Source organism: Haplochromis burtoni, unplaced genomic scaffold (genome assembly GCF_018398535.1).
Source record: "Haplochromis burtoni strain Fernald_Lab_line unplaced genomic scaffold, NCSU_Asbu1 Contig_32, whole genome shotgun sequence".
NCBI lineage: Eukaryota > Metazoa > Chordata > Actinopteri > Cichliformes > Cichlidae > Haplochromis > Haplochromis burtoni.
In genome coordinates this window covers 3,079,916-3,091,425 of record NW_024582393.1, presented here as the reverse complement: position 1 = coordinate 3,091,425, position 11,510 = coordinate 3,079,916, and the positions used below count along the sequence as shown (strand labels likewise).

Below are 11,510 nucleotides of genomic sequence, written 5' to 3'. Positions count from 1 at the left end.
AGAAACACAAGGCTCGAAAGAGGGAGTTTGTCTTCCTCAGTTCACTGATTGCCAGCTTCAGAACAGTTAGGCTATATGACGCACACCGTAGTCAGCTGGTGCGCGCTGCAGTTTCGCAAATAAGACTAAAAGACCTTTCGTGGAAAGATTGATTCGTTATGTTGCTGGCAGCAACTGGTGAAATGTGAATTTTCAGAAATGTTAGACTTATATCAAAGCAACTATTGGTGAAATTTATGAAAGAGCCTAAATGCACAAATTTATCCAGTTTTATTTAGTTTTGAAAAATATTTTGAAGTCCATGTTTCTTGACTAGAATGAACTCAGGCTCTTAAATCTTAACGAGAGCCGTTGCGAACCCACCGTTCTGTCTGCATAGAAACACCAGCTGTTTGTTTTTATTTTTTACATTTTATATATTTATTTAAGAAGAATTTGTTTGTTAAACAATATCGCATCAGATTAATCACCGCGATCGGTGTGAGCAGTTATTCTGTTGCTGGGCTGTTTGCGTGTGTCCACCCGGATGTTATTTAATAGGTTACACGGTCATATCCTTAAGAGATCTTACTGCCCATGGCCTACACGGTCTCCCTGACATCCACTCACAAAAAGCCATTGTATACTTGGCCACTGAAATCTGATTCGTCTTCTTCTTCCTTTTTAAACCTACTTGAAAGCAAATATTTTAACCACATCTCAGTCCCAAGTGGATTTGTGTTAGGAGCACTTAGATTTAAGTCACTGTCACAACAGGCCACTTTCCTGCAGCCTGTAAAAATCGCAGATTTGAGAAATGTCATGTTCTCTTTCATCTTATCCAGGCGTGTACGCTTAACACCTGATAGCAGACTTGGACGGACTGTTTGGCAGCTGCTCTAAAGAGGTGAGTTTGGGCACAGCTCAGTTGTTTCTGTTATTGTGGCCAAGCCCACGCATAGTTTTTTTTATTTTTTATTTCTTTAGGTAGCCTGCTGAATGGTTGGCACAGCAGACTCAGCTATTTTTTTTTTTTTTTTTTTTTTTTTTAAACGTATGGTAGTTCCAAGAAGACCGCGTTCTCGGAAAGACTGAAACATAATCTTCACTTTTCAGTGACTCAGCGAGCCTGGTACACGACCAGATATTTGTTTCAGGGCTACAAGATGACAATGGCATCTATCAAGCCCATTCAAACTATGCGTGGCCACTGAGCCGGATCTTGAAGATTGAATGCATGTTTGGCACGGTACCTATCCATCTGAATCCCCACCTAGAGGCAACAGGTTACACGTCTCGCCTCCCTCAAATGCACTTATAGCGCACGGCTTTTGCACGGCTTTGACTTTCCATTTCTCCCAGCACTGCGCCTTTTGCACATGCCTCTCGCCATGGTGGAACATAACGGCCTGGATATTATGTGTCCGAACAAGTATAGCAACAGCTCCTCGTCGTCGTCCAGCTCCGAGCAGGACAAGAAGATCTTCAGCAAACTAAAAATCAGTTTGTCCGAAGACTATCCGAAGAAGAACGCGGAGTTCCTGAGCGGGCAATACGGGACCAATCTGCTGTTGATCGGGGCGGCGTTGATGCTTGCCATCGCAAACAAGAACCCCTCCGTTAAAGAAGAGGATCTGCGGTCCTTCACTACCTGCCTCATGATCCTCCAGCTGCTCTGGATGATGTGGTACATCTTGGTACGGGACAGGCAAAAGAGCGTGCCGCCAGAAAAAGATGTACACGCCACCTCAGGCTGGATAAGAGGCGAGTTTGCGAGATTAAACAAGCAAATGCGCACTTATGCAACAGTTTTTTCCGTTAGTGTGAAAATTAAAGGGATTTATGCGCGTGACCACTATATGTTTGTTTCATAACTTAAAGAGAACTTGAATGTTAACATATGTGGTCACAAAGACTTTATTTTCTTTGATTATATCGCTCAATAACTTTATTTTTCTAGGTGGTTTGACCCTTCTTGCACTCCTTTCACTGATTATGGATGCTTTCCGAATTGGGCAATATGTTGGTTTTCAACCTTGTGTGTCGGCGGTGCTCGTGGTATATCCTGTCATCCACGCAACTCACACTATGGCACAGGTATGTGCACAGCCTAGGTTTAATTTTTAAAATGTGACACTCTTTCAGCAGTATCTTTTTTTCCCATATACTATTTCAAGATCTTAGAATAATGTGCTCTTTGTTGTTAAGGCAAGTAGAGAGCGTTGCTGCGACAGTATAATCCGATCATTGTCCATGTCGCTTGAGTGTAACTGCATATATCAGTGGGAATCTTTAAATGCAAATAAATAGAATTAAGTTTACAATAAGTATGTGCTTAGTATATTATGAAGTGTATTTCTGAAGCTTGATAGAATCACTAAACTGCATTTTGGATATGATTTTGTCAAGCTTTTTTTAAGATTTGTGTTTGGGTTTTATTTAGGTGCATTTTCTCTGGTTTCACATCAAGGATGTCATCAAGAGCTTTGAAACATTTGAGAGGTGTGTGAAATGTTCGATAACCTGGGCCTTTAGTCAATATATTCTTTTTTTCTTTTGTTTGTTTTTGCACCTGCAAATCATAAGAAAATTATGTGTTCATAGTTCTATTTTAATCAATGGCATGAAACAAGCTCAACAACACTGCTAAATCCTGTCACTTATACTTGCTGTTAGGTGATCGGTGTCTTATTTTCAACTGCTGTCTCCTCAGATTTGGTGTAATCCATGCAGTCTTTACCAACATCCTCCTGTGGTGCAGTGGTGTGATGTCAGAGGCTGAACACTTCCTGAACAACCATAAGAGGAGACTTTCTGCCCTGGGCCTCATAAACCTCACTACAGGTAAGGACCCGGGGGTCGATTGCAGGCTTGTTTTTAGAAGAAAAGTACAATAGTCCGCTTGAGAACTCACTTTAGTGGATGAAAGAAAAGGGAAAGAGAGGAGGGCTTGGAAGTGCAAGGGAGGTAAGCCTGGCTGCTCAGCGGGTCTTGTTTGTGTCGAATGTCTCTCTATTAGGTTTCAGAAGACACATATTGTTGCCCCCTCCCCAGTCCTTTCCCCACACTTCAGCCACCACCACCTCCTTTGGCAACCCCCCACTTGACCTCAGACGGCTTTGTCCCCAGGCTGCTTAGTCCCAAGGGTACTGCAATTACAGTAACTGATACATCTAAGCTTAGGGTTGAGGGGTTCTGCTACTCCTCTTCATATCCGGCTGACTGTGAGGCTGGCTGCACCCTGACTGTTGTTCACTTTTTAATTAAAGGGTGCATGACCATAGTAGTGGGCTCGGGGGGAAAGGGGGGGCAGGAGCAGGTGAGTTGGGAGGGGGCTTAAGACCTAGAGGGCAACAGTGTAACCATAGGAAGTGTACAAGACGTGCATTCAGCTAATGAAGGAAATTTCACACGAATACAATATGATTAATAAATACTCAAAGCAGACAGAAACTTGCTTGCTCTCTTTCTCTCGCAAAACAAACAATCACAACACAAAAACATATTGCATTTTCATCATTAAATAAATAAAATAAATAAATAAAAATCACTTTTTTAATTTAGTTCAATTTTTTTTTTTGTATAGCTCAGTGTCACAAATACAGGTTTAAAGGGCTTAAAAGGCATAAAACATATTAAGAGATAAGGTATCCCAACAATTAATGCAATAATATATATATTAAGAGGAAGAAATATTTAAATTCCAAATTAAAAGGGGGTGTACCAGTAAGTACAGTGGGTGGTATACTGGTTGAGAGGCTACAAAATTTTAAAAGAAATCTTTTGCTTTGAAATTCATGTAGTCTTGTAAAACCGAGCAACAAGATGTCAGAAGTAATCATAAAACAAATGTTGTTGAATAAAGAGAATTACAAGTCTCTACAGAATAATACTTTTATTCTTCTGGGTTTTTTCCTTCCATATCATTATTATTATTATTATTATTATTATTATTATTATTATTATTATTATTATTATTATTATTATTATTATTATTCACTCAATCTTGCCTCAATGACTACCGCCCAGTAGCACTCACCCCCATCATCACTAAGTGCTTAGAGCAGCTGGTCCTAGCACACTTCAAATCCTGTCTCCCCCCACCCTGGACCCCCACCAATTCGCATACCGCCAGAACAGGAGCACAGAGGATGCAGTCTCCATTGCACTGCACTCTGTCCTCTCACACCTGGACAACAACAACACCTACGCCAGAATGCTGTTTATAGACTTCAGATCAGCATTCAATACAATCCATCTCCGAGGATCTCACCTGGATGACCAACTGCTCCAAGCTGGTCAAGAAGGCTCACCAGCGCCTCTTCTTCTTGAGGACTCTGAGGAAGAACCACCTGTCCTCAGACATCCTGGTGAACTTCTATCGCTGCACCATCGAGAGCATCCTGACCAACTGTATAACAGTCTGGTACGGGAACTGCTCTGCCTCGGACCGGAAGGCGTTGCAGAGGGTCGTGAAAACTGCCCAGCGCATCGCCGGAGCACCACTTCCTGCCATAAAAGACATCTACAGGAAGCGGTGTCTGAAAAGGGCTGGGAAAATCATCAAAGACCCAAACTCATGGACTGAACATACACACACACACACACACACACACACACAATGGACAACTGTACCCTCAAACACACAATAATAACATGGACTGAACCACCACTCACAACCACTAGCACTTTATATAGCCTCTGTAGAAATTATCCACATATCTCACTTATCTTAACTGCACTACTGTATAGCTCTGTGTAAATAATCATTCTGTACATACGATAATTTTTAACCCTACAACTGTTTACAACTTGCATAGTTCCCATTTCTGTATAGCTGTATATCTCAGATTCTGTAAAGTTATTTATTTCATATTCTGTATAGTTTTTCATATTTATATCCTGTTCATATCCTGTACATAGCTTGTACTCACTACAGCCTGTACATACTTATAGTTATAGAATATTCACAACATACTTCATACCGTGTACATTATAACATACCATAATAGACCCATTTCTGTAATATACTCACATATCTATATTATTGCTAATATATATTGTAATATATCTATATCACTAAAGCACTTCTGGATGGATGCAAACTGCATTTCGTTGCCCTGTACCTGTGCATGTGCAATGACAATAAAGTTTAATTCTATTCTATTCTATTCTAAATGTGAATATGCTACAGCTTCCACAAACCACATGCACTCAAAAGGGGTTTGCAACAAACCAAAAAGTTGGGATGTCCTGTCATAGTACAGTATAACTTAGGGCAGCACAAGGATATCAACACATTCATTAGAGAAGATTAGTAAAAATTCAATAGCTTAAAATTTGCCTCAAAACCCCCCAAAAAACATATTTTTATGGTTAAAAATCGAAAGAGAGGAATAAGCCTAAACAGAGCACTCTGTTATTTCATGTGAGCCTGATTTAAAGTTTTAAAAAGTTGGGACACTGTGTAAAATGTAAATAAAAACAGAATGCAATGATATGCAAATCTTATCAACCCACATTTCATTTAAACTGAGCACAGAAAACAAATCAAATGTTTAAACTGAGACATATCATGTTAATATAAATATTATCACATTTTGAATTTTTAGGGCAGCTAAATGACTAAAAAAAGTTAGGACAGAATCTTGTTTACCACTGCGTAGCATCCTCTTCGCTTTTAACAACAGTCCATAAACATCTGGGAACAGAGGAGACAGCTGCTGGATTTTTGAGAGAGGAATGTTGTTCCATTCTCATCTTATATAGCATTCTAGCTGCCCAAGAGTCCTGAATCATCATCATATTTTTTCATTCACGATGTGGCAAATGCTTTCAACTGGTGAAATTCTCAGCACCCAGATTCTTCTACTGTGCAACCATGCTGCTGTAATAGATCCAGTATGTGGTTTAGCTGTCTTGCTGAAATATGCAAGGCTTTCCCTGAAAAAAGATATTGATTGGATTGGAGCATATGTAGCTCTAAATCCTATATACATCTTTCAGCACTTTACAAATGTGCAAGCTGCCAATTACATTACATCCCCATACTGTCACAGATGAAGGCTTTTAAACTGAGCGCTGATAACAGGCTGGATTGTCTCCCTCTTCTTTAACCTGGAGAAAGCAGCATCCATGTTTTCAAAAAATGCCTCATAAAAAGTATTTCAAATTTCAATTTGACCACACGTTTCCACTTTGCCTAAGTCCATTTTCAAAAGCAATTTGGACAAGAGAAAATCCCATTGTTTCTGGGTTATGTTCACATATGGTCACTTCCTTGTATAATAGAGCTTTAACCTGTATTTGTATATGGTACAGTGAAATTTAATAATACTAAAGGATGTGACCTTTGGAAGCATCCCAAAATCAGACGCATCCAAAATTGAATTCAGCCTTGTCTTATGCACATAGAGATTTATCAATATTCTCTGAATCTTTTAATGATATTATGTACTGTAGATAATGAGATATTCAAAATCTTCATTATTATTGTCTGTGAAGGTTCTCAGTCATCCAGGTCATTGTAGTCAAAGGAGCTTGCAAAGAAAAGCGTCTGGACTTCTTTAAGCTGCTTGAAAGTTAAAGAAGCAACTTAAAGAAGTCCAGATGCTTTTCTTTGCAAGCTCCTTTGCCTTCATTATTATTAGGAACATTATTCTAAATTTGTTCCACAATTTCTAGATACAGTTTACAAAAAGAAACCTTTTTCTACCCAATCACGTTACTGACCAGTTACCAATTAACCTAATTAGTTGCAAAATGTTCGTTGAGCTGTCTCTTTTCAGTACTACTTACTTTTCCACACTTTTGTTGCCCCTATTCCAACTATTTTGAGACATGTTGCTGCCATCAAATTCAAAATGAGCAAATATTTTTTTCATGAAATAATAAATGTGTGATAAATATATTATTTTAAATATTTAATTTTAACTCACACTTTACACAGTATTCCAGCATTTTTTATATTGGGGTTGTACATTGCTATCTGACCTGTACATGCCATGTTTGATGTTGAGTCAGACAATACTAAACCTCGAGATAGACATTCTGTTATGGCATATGTGTGTATACTTGTAGTGTGGAATCTGAATGATTATTGTGTATCTTTATGTTTTTTATGATAATATAATCCATTTTCTTGTTGTTGTCAACCTGTAAAAGATTTACTATTCATTCTATTTTACATTTAACTTATTTCTAACATTTAGCTTTCAGAACAGTATCATTGCTTAACATGTCTTTCATTTTGTTCTTATCTTAAAAAACAGACAGGCTGTACTAATGTAAGACAGCACTGGCATAGTCAGCTTCTTTTTATTGTTCTATTTCCCTGTAACTCATGTGTTTGCCCACATTTTTAACTGTTTTACAGAGTACTCAGAACCACAATGTAACTGCACCACCAGCACATGCTCCATGTTCGCCACCAGCCTCTACTATCTCTACCCCTTCAATATTGAATACCACATTTTTGTTTCTGTCTTGCTTTTCGTGATGTGGAGAAATATTGGACGCACCATTGACCTCACTTCAAACCATAAAAGGCAGGTTGCCAAAAACCGGGGCTTGATCTTAGGTCCTCTTGTGGGTCTACTTGCCCTGGCCAGCAGTATCGGAATACTGGTGGTCTACGTTACTCATGTAGAGAAGTCAATCCAGATGCGAAGGTCAGCCGTTTCCATGTTCTACATTTATGCCATCGTCATGCTGACGGTCATGTGCTGCGCCGGTGCTTCGGGTCTGCTTATATACCGAGTGAACCACATGCCGCTGGACACCTCCAAGAACCCGTCAAGACAGCTGGACACGGAGGTGCTGTTTGGATCCTCCATTGGCTCCTGGTTCATGTCATGGTGCAGCATAGTGTCTGTGCTAAGCACCGGAAGCAACCCTCCTTACCGCTGGACAAATTTGGTCTACTCTCTGTTTATTGTGTTGGAGAAATACGTCCAGAATCTCTTCATCATAGAGTCTTTGTATCGCCAGCAAGAGGATAGAGAGAGGCAGGACCCAGAGTTACCAGCTGCTCCAGAAGTCTTCTCTGTCACTTCCTCTCTCGCTCCGCCGTACAATGGCATCATCAACCGAACTTTTGAATCTCCAGACAGGAGCTGTGTCTCTACTGAGAGCGAGCAGGAGGAGAGTGAGCAGGTTTATGGATGCCCACGGAAACATTCAGATGTGCCAGCGCCTGTGGGAAACGAAACAGTGGAACGCCCAAATATAAAGAGGCAGATCCTGAAGAATATTGCTGTTTTCCTTATTATGTGTAACATTTCGGTAAGCACTGGTTAACTGGTCTGTGATGATTAGTTTTTTAATAGGTGGAATTGATCGAGCTGATGTAAAATCTACTGACCATTTGAAACTTCATTTGATTAAGTGTATTTTACCCAACAAAATGCGAAGTTCATTTCTTTTTGCTAGGATAACTCCCAAAAGTCAAAAGTTATTATTTGTTGATTTTAAGCTTCTGTAATTAATATATTTGCTATTCACTATTGCCATAGTGGTAAACACAAAGAGGGATTCCATGCCGATCACCCTCATTTTAATATGCTTAAGCCACATTTGTATTGTTTTGGTTTAGTTTCACTACTCTCATCAACAACAGATACAAAACTCTCCATTAAGTGTTATGTGACGTGTAACAATCATTAGCTATAACTGAGATTATAACTAAAGTGAGGACGTTACTAGCTTGTGGTGAAGGTAGTGGAGCACTGAGATATTTTCCTCAGGAGTGATGGTAGCAAAAGTAAAAATAGAGGTAATAGAGACTAATTACAGCATTTTTGGCTAATTGAATTTCAAATATAATAATATAAACAGGCAACTTTAAGCCTTATAAAATGACACTGTTGTGTTTCTACCTTGTTGTTCTGCCCCTAAGTAGCTAAAATTATATGAATTCAGGTGTATCTAATTAGAGCTCTCTCTTTTTTCCATTTCAGCTGTGGATTCTTTCTGCCTTTGGCTGCAGGCCACAGTATGACAACGGACTGGAAGAGGAGACATATGGCTTCAGCATATGGAGCACAGTTCTCAATTTTGCCATCCCTTTGAACCTTTTCTACCGCATGCATGCAGTTGCCTCCCTCTTCGAGGTGTTCTCCAGAGTCTGACAAAATAGCAGATGACTGACAATGGCAACATGCACACGAACACTTGTCACCACTGGCTCTCGAGAGTGTGTCACAGCGCAGGTCAACCATTCAGGAGGCAGTCTGGATCACAGTCCAACAGACTTGAAAGTAATCTGTGGAGACAAACGTTGATCCCTCACTGTGGGGATTGCAGAGGAGGACAAACCTATTAGACCTGGTTCCTTAAAGAATTAGCTAGTGTAATGCAAGGGTTGTTAAAGCTAGTGATGAAAAAAATATTTGGTTTTATGAATTTAGAAAGGGTTCTTTGTACTTTTTATATTGTAGTAACATTACAGTGGGGTTTCTAACAGGTGGATCATGTACAATATATGCTTTAGCTGACATACACTTTCTATATTATTTCATATTAGTGACTGAAAACATAATTACTATTATAAAATAACACCCTACCAACATGATTACCATATATAAAAAGACTGCAGAGGAACTACATAAACACTCATTATTTTCAATATCCAATAGTACTGTATTTAACAGCTACAAGCTCAGCGGTGTGCCACCTGATCCTTACTTTATCTGCATTTAAAATGTTCATACTTTACATGGATAAGGTTCTCATTTGCTTGCCTAAGTAGTTAGGTTAGTGAACACTTAAGTTGTAAGTGCCAATCTAAGCACAAACAAATTAAATCATCTTTTGAGTTGGATATTAGTTCTCAGATGTAGCACTTAATTCCCTTTCTCAGCCATTTAAGGTTCCTCAGTGTCTTACTGCGTTCTCATTTGCTGCTCTGTTGAACTAATCAAGAAGTTGTGTTAAAAAAGGCTTCTCTTCTGGACCTTGATAACACTGAACTAATGTGCATTAACACGATTGTGCATAAGGATGGGATTTTTGCAAAACAAACTGTTGCAGTGACAACTGCTGCATGGCACTGTGGACTGATGTTTACATCTGAAGAACCAGAAATGAAAACCATCACACTGATATAAATGACAACACTTGCTTCTCCTCTATTAAAACCACAGATATATAATAGTACTGTACTAGTTTGTATCAGATCACCAAATAATCTTAGACATTCAGCAGGTTCTCAGCCTGGTGCCATATACTGTATGTGCTCTCAATATGTGCCAAGTTGTGCAAAATGTTTTGTTTTGCAGATTTTTCTGCCATCTTAGTAAATACTGTTATACTGACCAAAATCATTTAAAGGGTGCGCTATGATTTTGTGAAATTTCAGTTAAATGGTGCTATTGAGAAATGATGTCTAAAGTTAGTGGTAATTTCATATCTTTTTCCTGTTGAAATAAACAAGAACTATCTTTATGTCATGTCGTGTTGCTTAACCTGCTACACACTCTGTTCACTCTTCAATAAAAGTCTGGAAGGGTAACAGATGCAGTGTGCCTACGCACCACAGGATGGCGCAACGTATTTATGTCTTTTGTTGAGACTGCTTTGGATTATCCAAATGATACTGCCTGATAGTCTTCATTTAAATGACTGTTTTACGATTTCTTAAAAAATAAGTGATAAAGATAGGATAGATTTAGATTTGAAGACATACAAAGTTGCAAAGCATACCAACAGCAACGAAGAACTGCACAATTGTGCTTCTATTTGTGACTTCAAAATAGAAGTCCTATAGTTTGGTGTTAAATTGGAAATAGTAATCCGCAATATACACTTTGCAAAATATCAGTCATCTTTTGCAGCGACCTCCACACCAACCCGTCTATAGATAACTAACGTGTGCTATCTGCGTAAAAAGGAAATGCAGTGTCGGACACAGGTTGTCTCCTGACATGGCATCACGAGCTTATGTTTATGCTACTTCAGAGAATATGGCATTGAGCGTCGGGGGATGATTTTAACGTTGTGTCAGAACGATTTGACAGGCAGGCGGAGGCGTCTAAAAATATCCGTGACGTTTCAAAGCCGGAAACGGCGCGTCTGCTGCACAGGCACACGACGACGCAGAGCTGCTCCCGGCCTAACATGCTCCCTAGGAGTGTGAATGTGACTCACCTGTTCGGACAACTCGGCTAAATGGGTGGGTTATGACCTTCAGTCGCTGCCGTCGGGAGACAAAAGAATACCGAAAAAAAGAAAAGATAAAAGAATTCTTCCATAGTTGAAAATCACCTTTTTTTTTAAATTAATAAGGCAAACGCAATGAAAGTATCTAAGTAGCCTGTCATATTACCTAAAGATGTGTTAGATGGGTTTTATTATTTTCATTATTCACTGAAAATTTTACATAGATAGATAGATAGATGGGGTTCTCAGCTTTCAGCACCACGGACAGTTCTGCACTGTTAGACTACGAGTGAGGCTCCGTTCTTTCACTGTCACTTCATGGGCGTATGTTGTACTTTTGTGTGTATAATATAGATTGTAAATGCGCTCTCTGG

General features: G+C 39.3%; 1 protein-coding gene across 1 annotated transcript; it reads left to right on the top strand.

Moving 5' to 3' along the window:
• The first annotated feature begins 480 nt into the window (after nt 1-480).
• Nucleotides 481-10,583, top strand: otop1 (otopetrin 1). Its single transcript, XM_014332520.2, has 7 exons — nt 481-886; nt 1,096-1,743; nt 1,940-2,076; nt 2,423-2,481; nt 2,693-2,823; nt 7,355-8,262; nt 8,937-10,583. Exons 2-7 carry the CDS (start codon nt 1,359-1,361, stop codon nt 9,105-9,107), a joined length of 1,791 nt encoding a protein of 596 aa, XP_014188006.1. The 5' UTR covers nt 481-886; nt 1,096-1,358; the 3' UTR covers nt 9,108-10,583.
• The last annotated feature ends 927 nt before the right edge of the window (nt 10,584-11,510 follow it).

Excerpts from the sequence above, each read along its gene's own strand:
- otop1 (XM_014332520.2), top strand. The coding sequence starts at position 1,359 with ATGCCTCTCGCCATGGTGGAACATAACGGCCTGGATATTATGTGTCCG. Across the intron at positions 2,824-7,354 it reads CCTCATAAACCTCACTACAG|AGTACTCAGAACCACAATGT; the intron begins GTAAGGACCCGG and ends ACTGTTTTACAG. Across the intron at positions 8,263-8,936 it reads TTATTATGTGTAACATTTCG|CTGTGGATTCTTTCTGCCTT; the intron begins GTAAGCACTGGT and ends TTTCCATTTCAG.